At 38.7% G+C, this 21,819-nt stretch overlaps 1 protein-coding gene across 2 annotated transcripts in view; it reads left to right on the forward strand.

The window, feature by feature from the left end:
- Positions 1-21,651, forward strand: part of acap1 (ArfGAP with coiled-coil, ankyrin repeat and PH domains 1) — a 40,833-nt gene extending 19,182 nt beyond the window's left edge. Inside the window, exons 10-23 of one of the 2 annotated variants that reach the window (XR_001481355.1) lie at positions 743-855; positions 971-1,022; positions 1,125-1,225; positions 1,387-1,498; positions 1,627-1,835; positions 4,129-4,198; positions 4,311-4,405; positions 6,714-6,907; positions 10,590-10,631; positions 10,725-10,903; positions 12,357-12,466; positions 18,189-18,299; positions 18,380-19,987; positions 21,068-21,231. Coding sequence is in view for 1 of the 2 variants with exons in the window: in XM_015379509.1 (XP_015234995.1) it covers positions 743-855; positions 971-1,022; positions 1,125-1,225; positions 1,387-1,498; positions 1,627-1,835; positions 4,129-4,198; positions 4,311-4,405; positions 6,714-6,907; positions 10,590-10,631; positions 10,725-10,903; positions 12,357-12,466; positions 18,189-18,299; positions 18,380-18,441; positions 21,068-21,165 (1,548 nt within the window). In the remaining variant the exon portion in view is untranslated. Of the gene's footprint in view, positions 1-742; positions 856-970; positions 1,023-1,124; positions 1,226-1,386; positions 1,499-1,626; positions 1,836-4,128; positions 4,199-4,310; positions 4,406-6,713; positions 6,908-10,589; positions 10,632-10,724; positions 10,904-12,356; positions 12,467-18,188; positions 18,300-18,379; positions 19,988-21,067 lie in introns of both variants that reach the window. The other variant, XM_015379509.1, reaches the window with a different exon arrangement.
- Positions 21,652-21,819: the final 168 nt, after the last annotated feature.

Genomic DNA, 21,819 nt, shown 5'->3' on the forward strand with positions numbered 1-21,819 from the left:
TTAAGTGAACAACAATAAGTGGGAATGCATAAGCATTCCCACTTGATAAATGGTTGATGGCCTGCACTTATATAGTGCTTTTTGAAGTCAGAGGACTTTACCAAAGTGCTTTAGACTACATTAAGTCATTCACCTATTCTTACACAGATGGTGGCAAACTATATTGTAGCCACAACTGCTCTGGGGCTCGCTGACAGAAATGAGGCTGCCGTACACTGGCACCACCAGACCCTCTGACCACCATCAGTAGGCAATGCAGGTTAGGTGTCTTGCCTAAGGACACAATGACAATCGGAGCTGGGGCTTGAACCGACAACCCTCTGGTAGCAGGGCAAACTTCTGAACCCAATGCCACTGTTGCCCTTAAAACTAGAACAGAACTATACAGTAGCGTTGGATGTAGGAGCCTTGATGTTTTGGTTGCCGTTTCAAGCCCTCTGACTCGGGCAATACCCTTCACCTACATTGCGCTAGTTTACGGCAGCCTCTCTTCTGTCAGTGAGTCCCAAAGCAGCTGTGGCTACAATTGAGCTTGGCACCATCAGTGTGTGAATAGGTGAATGACTGAATGTAGTGTAAAGCGCTTTGGTCAAGTCTCCTGACTTGACCAAAGCGCTATATAATTACAGGCCATTTAGCATTAATATGAGGTATAACCCTCTTGACAGTCTACTTAAATCTGTCTTGAGTCGGATAGAAGATGCTGCAGGACATTCATCTGTTACCTTCTTTAACTTTTAAGGACATGTCGTACGACGACCCCGTTTTGGATTTTAATGCTGATGCTGCCAATGGGATAGCGATGGAGGGTTACCTTTATAAACGGGCTAGCAACGCCTTCAAGACCTGGAGCAGGTAGAACTTTTCCCATCAAATCATTCACACAGAGCAGCTGCTTTTATATCGATCTGCATGTTTGCAGTTTATTTTAATGATTTCCTAATTTTTTATTTTTTTTTATCCATCTCAGACGTTGGTTTTCAATTCAGAAGAATCAGCTGGTTTATCAGAAGAAATTTAAGGTACATTTTTATGTGATTTAAAGAAAAAGACAGACATGTTGGTGCTCTCCTGTTGCATGCACAGTTGTCATGGTGTGTTCTTCTAATCTGCAACTCGCTCAGGACCAGCCCACGGTTGTGGTGGAGGACCTGCGTCTCTGCACAGTCAAGCCCAGCACTGAAAATGAGAGGCGATTCTGCTTTGAAGTAGTGTCTCCGTCAAAGTGAGTTTGCGTGGGAGCCGTGTGTTAGAGCCACTGTGATTCTCACCAAGTGTGTGGGTTAACATAGCCCTCATTTAGAAGACTGGAAGAAATATTTTTTGAGAATATTTCAGGGGCAGATGAAAATGGTGCGTTTGCATATTTGTGTTTTCTGCGCACAGATGCTGTTTGTTACAAGCAGACTCGGAGAAGGAGCAGCAAGCGTGGATCAGTGCTGTCCAAAACAGCATCGCCTCTGCCTTTCAGGAGCATAGAGAGGATGCCCACAGCCCAGTGAGAAAAAAAAAACACACACGCACACTTTATCTAAATTTTAACTATTAGATCTGTATTTTTAGTTGGACCTTTTCTGTTGCAAGGGAACCCCTTTTTTAAATGCTTTATATATGTGTTTTTATCAGAGACAGCGCTGCAGCTCAGTCTCCATGAGCAATTTAGGTGGAGGAGGAGGAGGAAGTGGGGATCAGGAGAGCGAAGGCCTTAAGGCTCTAGAGGAGATTCAGGCCATCCCAGGAAACAAGCAGTGCTGCGACTGCGGAGAGGCTAGTCCTACTTGGGCCTCCATCAACCTGGGAATCACTCTGTGTATTACCTGCTCAGGAATACATAGGTAGGAAAAAAAATATTTAAAGATCCAATATCATGCTTGTTTTTAGCCTTGTAAAGTCAATTATATGGATATACAGCTGAAAAACACATTTTCATGTCATAGAAATTAGCTAAAAAAAGACCAGTCACTGTCACAGTACAGATGAAATGCTAAAAAAAACACGTTGCCTCCATTATGCCTGACATCAGCATTCGATGATCATGGAAAGTGGGTGTTTGTTTAAAGTGCAGGTGCAGCACAGTCAAAGTAGGTGCTTTCTGGACGGGCGGGAAATGACAGCTCTATGTAGACTTGCCTTGGCTGCTAGTTTTTCCAAGACAAGGATGGGCTTAGAAAGCTGAATACATGAAGCTTACTCATACATGCATGAATCCAGTAAAATACGGCTTTCAGCAAAGCATAACTTTAATAAAAGATTAGCATTATAACATAGGTAAACTAATCCACTATTATTAGCATGATATAATCCCTTTTTTATCAGCCCCTAACCATCACAATGAATTACAACTGTATGCTTATATCTTACTCTACACATTTCTTGAAGTTGCCTTTCTCTATAACTGTCAAACACTCCCATATTACTCTCTAATTAAAGCACAATAATCATAGAAGGTTAAGCTAAACACTGTATTGCACCAGATTTAGAGCGAAAGTCGTCTTTTATTTCAAGAAACATGTTTCTTCTGACATGATATTAATGTTTGGAATGGCTCAGCCAGACTCCAGAATTTGAGAAAAAAAAAATGTAAATAGAACTTATGCCTGTGACTTGGGAAGTTGAGCAATTATAATATCCATCCATCTTCTTACACACTTAATCCAAGTGGGGTCGCAAGGGGTGCTGGTGCCTTTATCCAGCTGTCAACGGGCGAGAGGCGGGGTACAGCCTGGACAGGTTGCCAGTCCATCACAGAGACAAACAGGGCAAACAACCACCCATGCACACACTCACACTTAAGGAGAATTTAGAGAAGCCAATTAACCCAACACTCATGATTTTGGACTGTGGGAGGAAACCGGAGTACCCGGAGAGAACCCACGCATGCTCAGGGAGAACATGCAAACTCCATGCAGGCCAGGAATCGAACCCAGAACATTTTTGCTACAAGGCAGTAGTGCTACCCACTGCTCCACTGAGCAGCCCATGCAATTACAATATTTAATATAGATATATTATCCTTATTGTATGTGTCCACATGGAGATAAAAATGGTTAAGAATAAATCTTCATTAACTCCCCACCCTGAAAAGTGGTGGCCTAGTGGTTAGCGCATTGTGCTTGGAATCCAGAGGTTCTGAATCTAACGGATTGCTGCTCTGGCTCCCTGAGCAAGACCCTTAACCCCACACTGCTCCTCGGGTGCCGCACAATGGCAGCCCACTGCTCCCAAGGGGATGGGTTAAAATGCAGAGAGTTAATTTTGTTGCTTTGTATTTGCGGCAGTGTAATGACAGTACAGTTGAAGTCTATTCTTCTATTTTATTCTACCTAAACACGACAGAAGATGCTGTAGTATGCATGCCAAAGCAACACACCAAAACAGTCAATAAAGACATGAAAGAGACAAATCATTCAGACACATATGTGGCTTCCAGAAAGGGAGGGAGCTTCCATCTCATCATGCTAGAATAGTTTGCATGGAAAAGCAAAACAAAACTTTTATAAAAGGTTTCTCTTTGGAACCCAGTTTCAAAAATTGGATCCCAAAACACAGGGTCTGTGTGGACGCAACCCCTAAGCAGTAAAAAATACCTTTGTGGAAAATTGCTTAAGCTCATCTCCGTGTTGGCGGGTCCAAATTGTACCCTGGTGGCCAGTAAGATCCCTAGGAAAGCACAGACCCAGCTAACATGGCAAAAGCCAGATTGATACCATGTAGAGTTGAAATTGAACTACATGGGTTCATCTGGGAACGCAAACTGTAAAAGGGAAGGACATTCAGTACAATTCTTTTTTGGCCAATCACAGCAGCAGCATCAACTTTATTTGTTTTTATAATTAGTGGAGTTAACTGATAAATCAAACTCTTACCAAATCCAGTGAAAGAGAACACACAGCCATCTTCCCATCCAAAAAGACAAAAATTGCCTCCTTTTGCGTGTTTTAAACAGCCGTGTCTGTTTTGCTTCAGCCCTCTGCCTCTGGTTAATGAGTAAATGTCATACACTGCAATTTATTGGTTGATACATTTCTGTATCGAGGCGAATCATATCTGCTGAGCTCAGATTAATTTTCAGGAAGTTTGTGAATTCACCAATCTCTCTCTGTTCTGAAACATATCCTTTCCTAACAGGAGCCTGGGCGTACATTTCTCCAAGGTTCGCTCCCTCACTCTTGACTCCTGGGAACCGGAGCTCATTAAGGTAATATAACCTGATAGCAGCAGCCCTTTATTGTGTTTTCTTGATTCCTGTTAGAAAAATAATATATAATTTTAAAGCAATTTCACTTTGTTGTTTCTCTTTCTTCTTTCAGTTGATGTGCGAATTGGGAAACTCTGTGATCAACCGGATCTATGAGGCTCGGATTGATGAGATCACCATCAAGAAGCCCCACCCTGCCAGCGCCAGGTAAGCCTGAGGGGTCCAGTGTCAAGACGTGAACTTTAACTGGGAATTTAACAGATTCCAACAAAAACGTTGATTCTCTAGGTGTTATCTTATCATTGTATTCCCCCCTTTCATTGTTTTCCTTTGGATACTGGAAGATCTTTCAAAACATTTCACTTCAGCACAAAAGTATGTGATGTTTTTTTTTAGAGGAATGGGAGTTTGTATGTTTGGCCCCTAACACTGAAAAATTTCAATTGGTTTGAGTCATCTTTACTTGCTACGACCTTGATGCAAAGGAAATGTTCTAAAAACAACAAATATAATTTAATGCTGTAATAAATATAATGCTAGCCACTGATTCTTTGAGTTGGCGTTGAGTTCTCTGCTGCGGTTCCAGTAACAGCTTACAACGGTATATTTAGTAGCCAGAAAAGATTATAAAATTGAACTATTGCCCTGTTGGCAACCATTTATAGAGCCCTGCTTTAATTCCCTTAGCTCCAATGTGCAATCTATCCATCCATTTTCTGTCAGGCTTTATCCCTGCTGTGATCATGAGGGGTGCAGGTGCCTATCTCCAGCTGTGTACTGGTGAGAGTCGGGGTACACCCTGGACAGGTCGCCAATCTATCGCAGAGACAAACAGGACAAACAACCATGCACACTCACATTTAGCCAGTGAACCTAACAGTCATGTTTTTGGACTGTGGGAGGAAGCCGGATTACCTGGAGAGAACCCATGCATGCATGCATGCACAGGGAGAACATGCAAACTCCATGCAGAAAGACCCCCGGCCGGGACTCAAACCCGGAACCTTCTTGTCACATTCTAACAGAAATGTTTGCAGAACCAGTTTGCATACCAAGTTACTGGGTTTTATATCTAAGACCATATAAGTTGTTTAAGTACCATATCTCAGCTAAGTTATGTTACCAGGGATTTTGAAAGTGCTCAACAATTTCAACAAACTCATTTCAGTTTCCAAGGTTTCCAAACTTTCCTCGATAAAAGGTTGTGGTCTGGATGGAAGACTTCCAGATTAACCTGGGAGTGTTGAACTGATAGACCCTTCCCTGCTGCATTGCAATTCCTGTAACTCGGCAAATTTAAAATCTGACTGTTGTTGTTTTCTTTTTTATACAAGATTCAGATTTTGTTATACTTTGAAGCATTTTTCTGATCCAAAATGGGCAAAATAAAGACGACTTATGATCGGTGGATGGATAAGGTCTAAGCTCTTTCAGAAAGGATGTCTTGCCTTTAGTTTGTTTAAAACTGCACCAAATGTTAGTTGACTGATCCAAATGAAAGTTCTGCAGCCTAATAGAGCAGTGAAAAAGGAAAGCAAACAAAGTAACTGTCACTCTTTTTACCTGATGAAAAAATACACAGGTATTTACGTAAGTCCTATAGGACTTTCAGTAGAAAAAGAGCTATTGTCTGCAAAAAAAGGAATCTAACTTTTACTCAGTGCTGTATGTGCGTATGTGACTGGGTCTTATTTAAAAGAAGCAATACAACTCCTTTAGGTATTTAGATCACTCTTTAAAATATCCAGTATTTTGACGTACTGAGTGAGGTTATCCGGAAATAAACCTTATTGTATTGCGCTGTGACTTATTAACTGATAAGGCATATTTTTTCTGCACCTTGTTGAGCTTCTAGTTTCATTATTTAAATTTTTGTAGAAGCAAGTTAAATATTAATTAGGCCTCAAAAGATGCCAGTAGTAGGGAGGATCTACAGGTGTGGCAAGGCACTGCTGAATATTTTTATTATTTGACTACTGCATGAAAATTGGATGTATAGTATTGCTAAAACAATCATGCAACTATTATTTCCTGTTCTTTCTTTTTCTTTGCATTATTTCTTTTCCCTCCTAATCTAACTCATTTATGTCTGCTGTGATATTTCAGGCCTTTTTTGGTGAAGTTTTACTTTATCCTGCTGTTTAAGAAGGTCATTCATTGAAACAATCAGCTGCACAGATGATGTGTTTTAAATAGGAATGCTCTTTTAAACATCTTAGTGGTTTAGTAATGTGTTATCAGCTGAGAGCAACTAATTCTAAACTTTCTTCAACTTCCTCGTCCCTTTGCCGCTTCGCATTGCAGAACACAGGAAGTCACAGGTATTTCATACAGATAGTTGAGGTTGTTTTGTCCGGAAATGTGTTTTAACGCTGCAGGGTTTTTTTTAAACACACAGACTGAGAGGTTAAGGCTATATTGGTAAGATAAAGGTGATCCTTAATTAACAAAGAGACATTTCAGTCCGCAGTCCTCAATCAGACCTGAACAAATCTCATTCTTCTCTCCCCCCCAGAGGTGACAAGGAGTCATGGATTAGGTCCAAGTACGTTGAGAAGAAGTTTATCCAGAAGTTGCCTGAGACTGGCAGAACCAACCTTTTGAGGCGGTCCAGCGCCAGGAGAACCCGAGCCACAACTCAGGAACGCAACGTTCAGAGGCCAGCTCTCAAACCCAAGCCGAACCGAGCCACGCTGCCTCGACTCACAAGTAAATTAACGCTCCTGATGGTTATTATGCATGCATGTGTAGGTCACCATTCACCTGTAACTTTTCCATGTTTTTATTAATTTACATGCAAAATATACAAATAAAGATTCCTAAAGTAGGCTAATGCATGGTAGGTAAGAAGGTATGTAAAACTTTATTTATATAGGACGCTTAATTGGGTCTGGCAGTATAAACCAAAAGGATATCTTTATATTTTTAAGCTAAATAGTGATAAACAATATTTATGAAGTCAGAATTTTGGTAAAGACTAATATGAGCGGTTTGATTTAAAAAAATGTATTTATTTATCGCACCGCAGAAGCAGCAGCTTCCAGTGGAGCGCTCAGTATTAAGTTAAAAGTTCTCCTTTCTGTTGCTGTTGTTCTATAAAAGATCATTTTAAGATCATTTGAGGTGAGAAGGCATACTTTTAAGCGTCACTATATGGCCCATTTACTGATTAACTACGTAATAAAAAATATTCCACTGTTGAGAGGACTGTTGCAACTAGCAGACCTCCCAGTCTAACCGCAGCCTGGGCTAATTTTAGCCCGTCTGCAGCCACCCTTTCTCTACATAGCCGTGTGTGAAGGCGATTTTTTTTATCTATATGGCAAAATATTTATTTAATCTTTGTTTATCTGACTTTGTTTATTATTATTCCCCCACTAAATGAAAAAAGTAAGAAGTTTTTATTATCTAGAGCGGAGGTCTTCAACAGGGGGTCCGTGACCCCTAGGGGGTCCACAGAGGTAATGCATAAGGGTCGCGAAAGTTTTGGTTGATTAGACTTTTTTATTTTTTTTATTCCCCCTGCAATTTTTTCCACAAATTAAAATGTCTTTAAATCCACATTAACATTAATTCAACCCACTGTAGTAAACAGATAAATGGAGTCAGAAGATGTCTTTCAGTCATCAATGCACACATTCAGCGACACACAGGAGCTCTTTCAAGCTGGGCACCGTTTCATTGACAACACCTGTCCCATCAACCAGCAATCAGAATCAGAAATACTTTAATAATCAAAGGGAGAAATTACTTTTGTTACATGACTCCATATGTAATAGAGTGACTATTGGACCAGTTTGATATATCACAATTTAATTCAATATATATAAATAGGGGGTCCCCGCTCCATCTTGGCATCAGTTTTGGGGTCCCTGGCCTGGAAAACGTTGAAGACCCCTGTTCTAGAGACTATTAATAAAAGGAGGTGAAATGCAGCTCCAAACGAGCCAAGCGTGTGGCGACGTCACGTGTACGCTGCTGTTCCAAATGACCCATATTTCTGCTGCATGCTCCTGTTCTTCCCAAGTCCAGACTTTCCTGTGTTCTTCTCATGAGCATACCTGGCGAAGACACGAGTCCGTACTCACGTTCTTATGAATTCAGAAACTGCGTCTCTTTCCTCATACAGTGAAGCTAAGGTTAGCTTAGCTCATACAAAGTTGTAAATTTAAAATTGCTCAGTTTTAGAGCTTACTGCTGTCAGAACACATTTAGGACTGTCTTAAAATAATTTGTATAATTATGCCTTCAATTAAACAATTTTTAACTCTGTAAGAACACATCTATGAGTATAAAGATGCTTTGATAACATTACTAGATACAGCTAGAATGAAAAGGGTGACACTATCTGATCGATACTGGTAGCACGATCCATACCATCAGAATCTGGGTCACAATTTATTGTGCTTCATAAGAAAAAGACCAAAATCACGTTTTACTTTCCCTAATTGCGGTAATTGGCTTGTACTTAAATAGCACTTTTTCAAGTCAGGAGACTTGACCAAAGTGCTATAAACTACATTCAGTCATACAAGCACACTCTGATGGTTACAAGCCACATTGTAGCCACCGCTACGCTGGGGCTCACTGACAAAATAATTATAAAAACCTTAATAAACTATAATCTGTAAAATACTTCTTTTTTTTTCTGAGAGAATAAATGCATTTTATATCCTTTCTGTTATATCACTGATCTGTGTCTGATCTGTCCCAGAAATAGGATCCTTTGCTACTTTCAGCAGCTAATCATTTTGGCTTTGGATTTGTAAATACATGTCGTAATGGGCTCTATATGCAACACTACCTCCTGAAGTTAAGCTCTTTTGTTCCCTGTCTTTTTCTACTGAATGAACTGATTAATCCAGGTGTGCCTGACCTCAGTAACCACAGCCAGACACACCTGGATTAAACAGTTCATCAAGTAATGAAAGGCAGGAAACAGAGGAGCTGCCTTAAGTTCAGGAAGTAGTGGCGTTGTGCATAGAGCCCATTTGGAGTTTTTGTATTTGCCTTTCATTGTATATAGTGTATGATCTGAAAAATACACAGCTAAAATGTGTATACAAAGTAATATTATTTTGCCAGACTGCTCTGAGCATATGAGATGATGACGTCAGACAAGCAACACATTTTTATAAGATGTATTTTAGTATTCATTGATGATTGAAGGATGAAAATGATGTCTTTCAGTAACATAATTACAATATTCATGGCAACATGGATTGGAATATCTGCTTGCTCATGCGCAGATAGTACGGATGGTGCCTCTGGTGTAGATACCGGATCTGCTCAGGTCGGGGTGTGCTTTGGTGGGGCAGGGGTTTGATTTTCTTGAATTTCTGTAAAGACCCGCCCACCCCAACTTAAAAAAAAAAATTTACATGCACAACCCTATACCTGCTCCTACTCCTACAAACATGTACAAATAGCGCGCACGAACCCATTTCTCCTCGTGCACGCTCTGTTTAAAAGTTGCTGTTTGCATCACCCATGCAAGCTTAGTTTCCAAAAAAGATATTTGTAATATTTCCACTATGTTAGACTCACCACTGATTAGTGAAAATGGGGACGAGCACGTAGGACGGACTCAGGTAAACATATCACCAAAATGATTGGCAATTAGGAGGACCACTTATTTTGATGATCCTCCGGGAAAAAAGAACATCCTCCACTATACCTTTAATGTAAATTTAGACCTGGCAAAAAAATATGTATTAAAAATCTATAAATAAAAACATGTATGGAAAATATGGAAAACCTTATCATTCATTCAAAAAATGGAATCGGTATTGCACGTCATTTTTTTGTGTTGTTCCAATGTATCTTCCAATTACTTTGAAGTATGTGGTACCAGAGGGCGTGAATACTTTTCCTAGATGCTGCACCTCTCGTAATTAGCTTAGGCGGTTAATGACATAGTTACAACATTGATCTGTGCGCCTGCTGATTCAGTGTTTTTCCCAATTGGGTAGAGCAATTTTCCAAAAATCAATATTTGTTTAGTGTTTTTTTCTTCATTCAACATTATGATTTTACTTTGATTTTTCCATAACCGCAAGTATGTAGATGTTTCACTTCAGGGTTTCATTGTTTTCATAAACTTCAACGCTTGCTTGTCCAGACTCCATGTTGCAGGACTGTACTGTGGCTTTTGGTGAAGTGCTTATCTCTACTCATATGCATGCAGCTCCGTGGTGTCAAACCCACTTTCAGGATATTACGGCCACCTAAAGAGCAGAAGTGAGAAAGTGGGCGTATCAATCCTGCGTTTTTGTCAAATTGTGATTATTTTGCAAATTTAATTAACTGCTCAGCTCTATCTCAGTTTTATGTGTGTTGCAGCAGCAGATAGAAAAGCCCAGTTTCACTTTATCTGTTCGCCTCTCCTCAGATCTCAGCCCCAGTGACATTCAGAAGAACAACTCTCATAGAGGTAGGATCAAACACAATTCACCCAAATGTGACAACACAATTTTCTAAATGTAATAAAATGTAGATATATAAAAGTACCTCCTGCTGTGCTTAGATTGGGAAGAAGATGAAGAAGAGGATCTCAGCGGCCTTCACCCCGGGGCATTGTTGTACCGCTCTGCAGCGCTGCAGAACTTCCCCGTCATGGCTGACGCGCTCGCCCATGGGGCTGACGTCAACTGGGTAAATGCGGCCGAGGAGTCGAGCACACCTCTGATACAGGCCGTGTCGGTGGTAAGGACAACCCTCTGTTCACTTTATACCAATGATGGTGTTCAGTCCTGGTGAGGTTATGGGTGCTGAGGGTTCTCTGATCGAAAAGGTCACATGGTGTGAAGTTTTAAGAAAAACATCAACTCAAACAGAATCACAGCGAAGTTCCCATCTTGAAAGCATCTGTTTGTTTTAATTTCTTTCTGAAGGGACATACTTTGCTTTAACCTTTAGAAATAGTCTTTGCTAACAGTTCTGAAGGATGTATATAGGTCTATAGAGAACTTTTAGGAAAGATGGACAGGTTAAGGACAAAAGACTAAGTGTCAGACTTAAAAAAAATCTTTAAACTGGAAAAATTCCATAAAAAAACTGAAAAGAAATCACATTTTAGAGCAAATATTTTATTAGAGCCTTTAAATGCACACTGTATAACCTTTGGTCACTATGGCGGCTAGACCTGTAACTGCCTTAATTTGCTTCTACTAAACATAGAAAAAAATAAAAAGGATATATGACTGCATACCTGGAGCAAAGTGTTAACTTACCAATCTAATAATAAAGTTGAGAAAAGAGAAACGGTTTTACATCCGGCTTCTTCTTTCAGCCTGCACTGAACAAACTCCTTTCCATGATCGACTCTTGTTTTACCTTGTGCACGTCACTTCTGTCAGGCTCTGTTCAAATGGGGAAAGACAAGAAAAAAGCCATAGAAAGACAAGTAGTTCTTTAGTGTATAGTTGCCAGCAGATAAAAAAAATATATATATTTCCTATTTATTTTTAAATAATGAAAAATAAATATTAGATATTAGAAAAGTTTGGCTGCCTCCTCGTCTGCACCACAGGCACCTTTAGAGATAATCTCAGGGTTAGATCAACAGTCCAACAACTGATTTGGGATGTAATTCATCTAAGTCCACTAACTTAATAACTTTCTGTAAAACAGATAAAATAAAAGTAGAAGTTTCAGGTGGAGGCTGAGCATCATTCCTTCCCAGCAGCAGCATGCAATCACATGCAGGGGATCATGCAGTCTCCATCTGTCTCCATCTGTCACGATGAACTTCCCCACCGTTTGCATCCTGCTGAAAACTTCTGAGATTAAACCTGGCTGTAAAAGCTTGTTAGGGAGTCAGCATCTAAGCAGCCCTGCTTCATTACTTCATCAGGCTCACCGCGTGTGTTCAGCTTCATAAATCTAGAACTCTTTACCATTCAATGTAGGGTTGCAAATAGAATACATTTTCAAAATGGATATCGATACCCAGGAAAATACTTGATACTCGATACCATTTTCAATACCATGGGAATTAAAAAAATCCAAATAATCAAAGGCATAAATATGTTTTAACATGAAAAACAAACTTTTTTCATATTAACAGAAAGTCTTTCTCATCTTTATTACGTTCTACTAGTGAAATGTCTGTCTGAAATAAAGTATCATCATCATCTTTCCTTGTTGTTTTGAGCAGAACGCCCTGGCAGCCTGTGAGTTCCTACTGCAGAACGGCGCCAATGTCAACCTGGCAGACAGCAACAAAAGAGGACCACTGCACCACGCCACCATCCTGGGCCACACAGGGTACGACAACGCACTCCCACATATCATTAAAAAAAGTCTAGATTATTGATGGAACCCAGTTTTCCTAAACTCTGCAGGTGCATTGTTAAAATGTAACCAGGGATGCACTGATCTGATAACTTGGCCAATAGTGATATCTGATGTTCATATCACTATCATGGCTTTAGTTGAACATCCCTGCATCACCATCAGTCTCATGTGTCACAAATATACATCACATTTTTACTCATAGAACTGATACCGATGTTAAAACACGATAATGCTGTTAAACTGTCTAAATGTAGTCGTTTTAAACTGTATTCATTGTTTTCAGTTTCAAACTAGGAGGAAGAAACTTTGTAAACTATAAAGCAGGGAAACAGCTTCTATAGGGAGAGGAAGTTTGTTGAACCTGAGGTTAGTTTGAAAGCTAGAGACTGAAACCTGACTAGGAAGGCCTAATGAACTCCATAGCTGAGTTTTAAATCATTTAATGACTCTTTAAAAAGTATCTCTTTAGTGATCAGCAGCAGAGAGTATAAAACATTAGGACACACTCTGAAAGCTTGCATCCTTTTATATCTGCACATATTTGAAACGATTTAACAAGATGTAGAATTTCAACTAGTATTAAAAAAACATTTGAAGAAACAAAGAAAATACCATTTAGTACTTAATATAAAGTATGATATTTAAAGTGTTTCCTGTGAGGAAGAGTTCTAAAGTTACTCATGTGGCGACACCATTCATTTCAACCTAGAAAGACTCCCACAGAGAAAAGCTGCATTTAGAAAAGTTTTATTAGAATAGAATAGAAAATCCCTTTTTATCCCACAATGGGGAAACTGTGGTGTTACACCAGCAGAAAAAGGTTATAGCAGAAGTTATCACACAATTTTGACCTCAGAAACATGTATAAAAATAACACAATAAGTGACGGCTTTAAGAAAATAAACAAATAAAATTATATTGTACTGTACAGTGGTTTACAATATAAATACTGTTTATCTGGAGGATAAATAATCAATAAAAATAGCAGCAACATTATATATGTGCGACTAAGAGAGAAACTGTGCAAAAATCAGCATGAATGTAACAACTTATTGAGGTTATTGGGAACAGTGATGGTTATAAAGTCTTACAGCTGCTGGGAGGAAGGATCTGTGATAACGCTCCCTGGTGCATTTAAGGTGACTTGAAATAAATGAGTTTTTTTGCTGCTCGGGCCACAGCAGAAGACCTTGATGCTGTGAATCAACATTCATTTGGATAAGTAATGTAGGAAAAGGATTAGAGTAGTCCTTTCCCCCGGGGACCGGACACTGGTGGTGGAATAATGTAGGATGAATCAGCCTGAGAATAATAGGGAATGAGGGAGGAGAGGGGGTGGAGGTCGGTGAAAGTTTGCTGCCATGTTTGACGAAGGCTTGTGCAGAATGAATAATGAAGGAGATCTAGAAAGATGATTGACTTTGGAGAAGTCCTGGTGTTGATTTGCTGAAGCTTGGATGTGGGACATCAGCAGGTATTCCAGGTGAGGCAGATTGAATTTTCGCTTGTGCTTCATTAGAAGGTACACTGGAAAAAAATCCAAATCTAGATGCTACATTTTTTTCTTAAAATAAGTGCATTTGTTCTTGGATTGAGGAGGTAAAAGAGACACTTTGCCAATGGAACAAGACAATTTACATTTAAAATAAGAAACACAATTGCATTGTCTTATTTCAAGTGTATTTTATCTAATTATCTTATTTTTAGAGTAAAAATACTAATTCTATTGGTAAACTATTTCCTTTACCTATTCAAATTAAGGGTAAACACATTTAATTTAGGAAGTTTTGACTTATTTCTAGATTGTTTTTGCAGTGTACTGTAAAGGAAGTTCCCTTGTTTACACCTCAGACTTTCAGTGGGGTGAGTTTTTGGCTGTGTAAATGACTGAATACCATGATCAGATAAAATCATTTCCATTTAGAAAGAACATTGCAGCATCAAAGTCTAGCAATAAATAAATTTCTCCATAATTCCACTGGTCAGAATGGACAACTAGTGGGGGATAAATGCCAGCCTGCACAGGTGGGATCATCTAAGAGAGGTCAACCTGAGAGCAGGCTGCAGGAAGCCTCCAAAAAAATTCAAAGTTCAGCTTTAACCTGCAGCAGGATCTTGCTGTTGCTGATATGAAAGGTGGTCAGTTATAACTGGAAAGAAACCCAACAAGTTTATGTAGGTGGGCTGGAAGGAAACCAAGAAAAAAAACCATGAAGGTCAGATTGAAGTTTGCCAGAAAGGACTTAGTCAAAGAACCACTGGTCTCATTTATTTCATGAGATTTATATTAAAAGAGTATGAACATTTACAGCTTACAGATACAGATATGGATAACAGATTTATAAAACCTCATAGTCACAAAAGCAAGCAATTTTCCTTGATAAATCACACCTGTGTGAACAAGGCTCCACCTCATGGCCATCTACACGCCCTCGTCCAGCCAGAAATGGTCCATGCAGAGCACTGCATGGATATTATTAGGTGTTTAAATGAGTAGAACAATATAAATGTAGTTTAACTGGAGTAAAAATAGATTTATTGATGAGTGAGGTAAAGAGAAGGATAAATACATTTGGTAACAACTGCAGTGAAGTGACAAATGAAATGTTAAAAATGGCAACAAAGACTGATTGTATTTGTCAGTATTTTGCTTTGTACTGGCTGTAATATCTCATTGGTTTGGATAGATTCACCAAATTATTTTGTTCCTAAATGTGGCTTCAGGCAGATTAAGTGTTTGTTGGTTATCTCAATTTATATTGTAGATGTTTCCTAATTACTCTGTAGATTTGTGGATTATTTTGGATCTTTAATAAACTGCAGCTTAGATATATATAGCTTTTTCACCCATATATATCTATAATGGTTAAATGTATATCAAATATATACATTGAATGCTGGTTATCAATATTAATTTGTGTTTTTTAGTACAATGCCCTTACCAACCTTTCCGATTTTGCACATTGAGGTAATAGAAGGGGCATTTATATATATGAGCTTAGGCCTCACTCTACTCCTTTTTGGACATGTAGAGATTACAAGGGGTAACTATTGCATAACTATTCCTCTTGTTTTAGTTTGTTTGCTGTTGTTATCTTCTTGTGTCACAGGCACACATGTTCCAAATAATGTGCATAAAGTGTGCACTAACCTCCTGATGAAGAGTGTGGGTCCAGTGAGTCGCCCTCTTCAACACTGAATAGCGTTTAGCTCATAGATCCAACAGCAATGCTCTATTGATTCTGATAAGACAGCTGGGTATTTTTATCATTCCGATATGATCTCAATTTGCATTGCTGGTATTAGAAACATTATTCTATTAGCTGTTACCTGATTGAAGTGTCTGTGTAGTTATGCAACATTTTATAATACCATTCAACAGCAAATTAATATAGTAATAGTTACCGTAATGGAATCAGAATTACTTTAAATAATCCCTCTTGTCTTGCACTGCAACAGTTTACAGAAGAGAGAAAAATAAGATTGTAAATACAAGAGAGAAAAAATAAAATATAATATAATAACACAGAATAAAATCAGTAAGTAAAATAAGTAAAATTACAACCCAATAGCAGCTTCCACTGTCTTTACAGTGGAACAAGTATATTATTTAAAGATCAAACTTTGATTATATGAATTGATCTTTTGAAATTAAATAATAATAGGTAAGAAAAGGAAAATGGATTATTTTAAAACAGCCTTACTTATGATGATGTTGATGATTAATGTTTTATATTAAATGATTGTGAACGTCTGAGAGGACTTAATCTAGCTTAGATTCATCATCTCACCATCAGTGTAGCCTGTTTTCCCATTCCTCGTAAAACGTTTGCACATGTGGGTCAGAGTCAGGACTGCATGTTTCCATGCCAAGTTAGTTTGTCTACCTGATGTACAAACAGGCCATTATTTGGTCAACAGAAAAGAAGAATTGGTGCATATATAAACTGACTGCAGCATAGAAGGAGGAAAACTCACACTCACACTGACTGGGAAGCATGGAGGTGGATGTGTCATGGTTTGGGGATGCTTTGCTGCAGCAGGACTTTGCCATCTCACTCTAAAAAAAATCAGCATGAAGTCTACTGCATATAAGAGGAAGAAAAAGGAAAATCGTGGCCTAGTCAAAGACCAGATCTAGATGTCGTTGAGATGATGTGGGGTGAAACAAGCTGAACAACATCTCAAACATCTCAGAGAGATGCCTTTATACATTTTCCCACTTTAATTTATTCTTTCAAAGCAGGTTATCACTGGCCAACAGCTGATTAAATGTCCTAAAAATTTAAAACCATCATTTGAAATTCTGGGTTTCATTGCAGCGCTCTTCTGCAATTTTAATATTTGCAAGGTTCCTCTTGTGGGTTAGCTTAGACAGGCTAATCAGTCATAGACATGGAGGCTGAAATTTCCTATTTAAACACTGTTCTGTAGATTGTATTAGATAGCAGTTCCTGTTGTAGAAAAACACATCACTTCCTCCATCTTTCCACAGTAACCCAGTTTCAGTGACACGATAAAGGTATTTCATACACATTGCATATTTTTACTGCTATCTCTTTCTAGGCATGGTATAAACCACCATATTTCAGACATATATGTACAAAATGTTTTGGGGAACAAAAATGTTTTTACTGTTTTCCAATGTTTTAGAATTGAATCTGGGTGAATGGTTGTTTAAAACCACTGTGCTTTGCTGCTGTCCTCTATTGGAAAATAGATTTTAAATTAGGCTTTCCTGGTAAGATGAAGGTTAAATAAAAAAATAAAAGAACACTAGTAGCATGTTTGATTATTTGCATCTGATTTACCCCAAGGGTTTCTTGGTTGTGTGGTTGGACCCACAGCATCATAGGTCCTCTGCCATACTTTTCACAGAGAACCCAAGTAAAAGTCTTTGTTTTTTGTTTTTTTGCTAGGAAGTTCCATGTTACACTCATTTGACCAATGCGCATTGAAAGTCCCAATGTAGCTAAGCCAAGCCAAGACTGCCTCTCTTGGTCTCTGAGCAAAACCCTTAACCCCACACTGCTCCTCTGGTGAACCCACTGCTCTCCAAGGGGATGGGTTAAATGCGGAGAGTTCATTTCGTTGCTCTGTTCTTGTGACAGCGTAATGACAATAAGAGCTGAAAGAAAATAATAAAACTGATGATTATGTATTTAAACTAAATAAGCTATTTAAAACAAATGAATTTCCATCATGTAAGGTTTAGTTAATAGGTTTATGTTAATGTGATCTAAAAAAAAAAGGAGATTGAATTTTGTATGCAATCAAATAACATAAATCTTAAAATTTGTTATTTGTTTAACAGAAAGCTATATAGGCTAACTTATCTACTGTTTTGGGTTTAATTCGTACTCCAAGTTTGCCGATCAAACCAGTCTGAAGATACCCTGACAAGGACATGAATGACCTGCTAATAGTTTTTGTAGCACAGATCATTTATCAGGTCTGTCAGCAATAGTTCAAAACAATGCAGGAAAAAAAAAAAATTTTTAATTCATTTTTTCTACAGGACTCAAATTCAGGAACAAGATGAAGAATCATAAATCCTCTTTTAATTTCTGCCCTATTAAAACTGAAAACCTTTTCTGAGCACAAAGGCGCAGAAAAGAGAAAACTGTACTAACAGCATCAACTGCAAAAAAGTATAGATTGAACTGTAACCTTCTCTGCTTTTCTGATCCAGGTTGGTTTGCTTGTTCTTAAAACGAGGAGCTGACTACAACGCCCGAGACAAGAACGACAAAGACCCCATAACCATCGCCGTGGACAACGCAAACGCAGACATTGTCACTCTGTAAGCTCTCGTGTTAATAGAAACTCCCTGATCCTGCAGAAACAGACATTGTTCTGACCGTCTCCTCTCTTACTTCTCAGGCTGAGGATCGCCAAAATGAACAAAGAGATGCGGGATATGGACGGAGCATTCGGCCCATCAGGTCCGAACTCAGAGGGGCAGGAAAGCGGTGGGGTGGCGGGTGGGGCCAAAGGGGGCCGGGTGCACACTAAGAAAAGGATTCAGGCCAAAATGAATCAAATAAGCGACTGGGCTTTAGGAGGGGTGGAACGATTAGCAGAGCTGAAATCAGACCTTAAAACCTGAATAATAGCTTCCCAGATAACTGAATTTTCACAATTTATTCTACAACAGTCATAGAAATAAAAAGAAATATAAGAAACTTAAAAAAAAGATGAATCCATACTGAAGCTCCAGGTGCACTTTGAATTAAACTGTGAATCGTGTTCGCACCTCTTTTACAATGTCAGGTTTCTGTGATTTAAATGCAGTGATGAATTCTTTTAAAACTTTTCCACCTTTAAGGTGATCTAATCACCTTAACTAAAACACAATCATATCTATCAGAGGGACACAATGTGCAAAAAAATAGCTGAAGTAACCTGTTTGCAAAAGTGTGTAACACTTTGCTGAGATCCAGCATCCTGTTTTCTTTTGGTCATGCCTATAAATTTGGCATAGCAATTTGTAATTAGCTTAAGCCGCGCTGATTTACTGGACATCAGCTAGTTGCCATCGTTCAGTGGGAGAAAAAGGCCATAAAAAAAAAAAAATCAGATTCATTTTCCTCTAAATACAGCATCCAATCTTGGCTAAAATATTTTGGAAGAAAATGAAACTAAACTTCAACTTTTGGTCCGTGATGCTAAAGGGCATGTGATACTATGATGAGACTGAGAATCAACAGAACAAAGCCAAACTCAACAGGGGCTGCTTCATGTTATAGGATTAGACAGCAAAATAACAAAATCAAAGGCTGCTCCAACAAGCTTTCATTTTATTTCTACATATCCCCCATCAAAAACACTGCCTTATTGGTTCGGTTGCACATCAGGAGATTTTTTCAACATTTTTCAAATGAATCGCGCAAACCTGGCGTTGTTTAATTGGTGCATGCAATGTTTATATTCACTGCAAATGCACATCGGCACTTTGAAAAAGGTGACTAAAAAATAATATGTTTTTGTACTTGTTACTGTTGCATATTGTATAACAAGCCTTTTCCAATGAGTTTGGATACAACCTATTTACTTTCTATATATGTGCATGGCTGTACTTCCAGTTATTTAAGCTAAATTCAGGGTGGGGTTTTGAGCTCACTGGTAATTGTTTCCCCGCTATTCTGTGAATAGTGGCCTGGTTGAAGCTGTTATATTTAATGTATTTATTAGCTACTGTTAGTCAGGTTCAAGGCGATGTTTTGTCTCTTGTTGAAGCTCCACAGTCTCCTCTTCCAAGACTGATCTGGGGTCAGTGTTGTTAACCGGCCTTAAGTTTCCAATGGGAATTAGTCTGGGGGTGGGAGGGTGTTTGGCATGGAGGAACGGAAACGTGTTTGTCTGCTGGTCAGTTTTTGAAGTGCTCTGCTTTTTTACTGTCTGTCTTTGTTGTGTGCTCTCCTCGCCCCGCTGAGATGCCCGTCTGGTCTCAACTGCTTGCGCAGTGTGTCACCTACAGCAATCTAAGAGGTAAATTGCATGTGCATGCCATATTGTGTGTGTCAGTTTGCTCCGCTGCATGCGTTATGCTTCATGGCCTCTGCTCATTTAACGGGTTCAGTTTGTCGCTGGGTTTCTGTAACTAAACACATCCTGATCCCCTCTATGTAGCTTTTTTGTTTTTGTTTGCTTGTTTGTTCGTTTTGTGAAAAAAAACTGTTCTAAATACAATGAAGTGATATATTAAAAAGGGTGAGGCAAAAGTATTCATACCCTATACTTTTCCACATGTTACCAACGTTCAAATCATAATGAAACAAACCAACAAAAACCTGTGCTTAGTTGAGGTGGAAGGAAAAGAGAACAGTATAACATTTTCTTTCTTTCTTGAAAAATAAAGATCTAAAAGTGGAGTACCCATTACTATTCAACTCACCATAGCAGATTGTTTTCCAGCTACAAATATTCAACAGTACACAGCTCTACCGAGTGTACATAAATACATTAAAAAAATATGTATTTAAGTCTTTGTGCACTGCAAACAGCTCTAGTTCAGGGTAACTGGAGAGAATGGTTGTGGAAAAACTTCTCACAAGTCTTCTAACAAATGTTTCAGTTGGATTTAGGTTTGGACTTTGAACCACTTGGTTGTATATCTATGGTCGTCGTAGTTTTGTAGCTGTGTCTAACTCTTTTCATTTGGAATGATGAATAATGAACAGAAATCCGTACGATATTTAAATTTTTTAATTTTTTTCTTGTAATCTGCCTCTGCTGTAAACTTAATCCCCGACCTGTCTGTTGTGAGCTTTGGTCCTCATGTTTAAGTTAAGTATTTTCAAGTGTTAGAGTAAAAAGATGGTGGATACAAAAAAAAAAAAAAAACATTTTATTTTAATTAGCAAAAAAACTGTCAATTTTCCCTCCATTTTATGGTTATGCACTACTTGTAGTTGGTTTATCACCTTAAATCCTTACAAAACCAATAAGTCCTTTGTTGTTGTAGCAAAATGAGACATTTTGGGGGGTATGAATAATTTTACTGCAGCCCTGAAGAGATGTCCAGTATTAAGCTTTGAGGCTGATGTCTTGTTCTTTGGTATCTTCCAGGTGATGAAACTTACCAGGACATTTTCAGAGACTTTTCACACATGGCCTCTAATAATCCAGAGAAGCTCAAACGCCGCAGTGCGGATCCTAAATCTTAAATGCCCTACACCCGACCCCCCATCGGGCCTTTCCGTCATTCGGTCCAGGTCTAACTTTTACAGCCCTCAACCCAAGCAAACACTTTCTTTTCCACAAAAGCAGAAAGGATGGAGCTCCAAGGCATGCAGACACATCCATCATCATTGGCTACCTCCAAGTGTCGAGCTCATGTGGGTGTCGACTGCAGAGCCGGGGGGGGGGTATGGATGCTCTAAACAGGGAATGCATTGTGTGATCACGTCATCTTAGAACAATCGCATCCATGTGGAAACACAGGAGCAGCTTTATGAGTCCAGCGTGAGGTGTTTTGATGTCCCGCTGAGCGGCGCCATCACTCTGCTAAGGTTTCCTAATTAAAAGCAGTAAATCTGATTCCTTTCCTCTTAGTTTTTTTGTTTTTTATCAAAATGGGCTTCCTGTGTTTTTTTTTTATGACGTTATTGTTCTCCATTAATACTGACTTTTTAAAATGCATGTTACAAAGAGACAAATGTTGCAAAAAAATGTTTTATTTCAATAAAATACCATCAAATTTTTACTGTTGGCAGACTTCTCCATTACAAAAGACAATATTTATGTATATTTTGTCTACATGATGTGAGCAACTTTAAATTTGACAAAATAAAACAGTAATGTTTTAGTGCTATCGCTTT

Source organism: Cyprinodon variegatus, unplaced genomic scaffold (assembly GCF_000732505.1).
Source record: "Cyprinodon variegatus isolate N-32 unplaced genomic scaffold, C_variegatus-1.0 Scaffold193, whole genome shotgun sequence".
Classification (NCBI taxonomy): domain Eukaryota; kingdom Metazoa; phylum Chordata; class Actinopteri; order Cyprinodontiformes; family Cyprinodontidae; genus Cyprinodon; species Cyprinodon variegatus.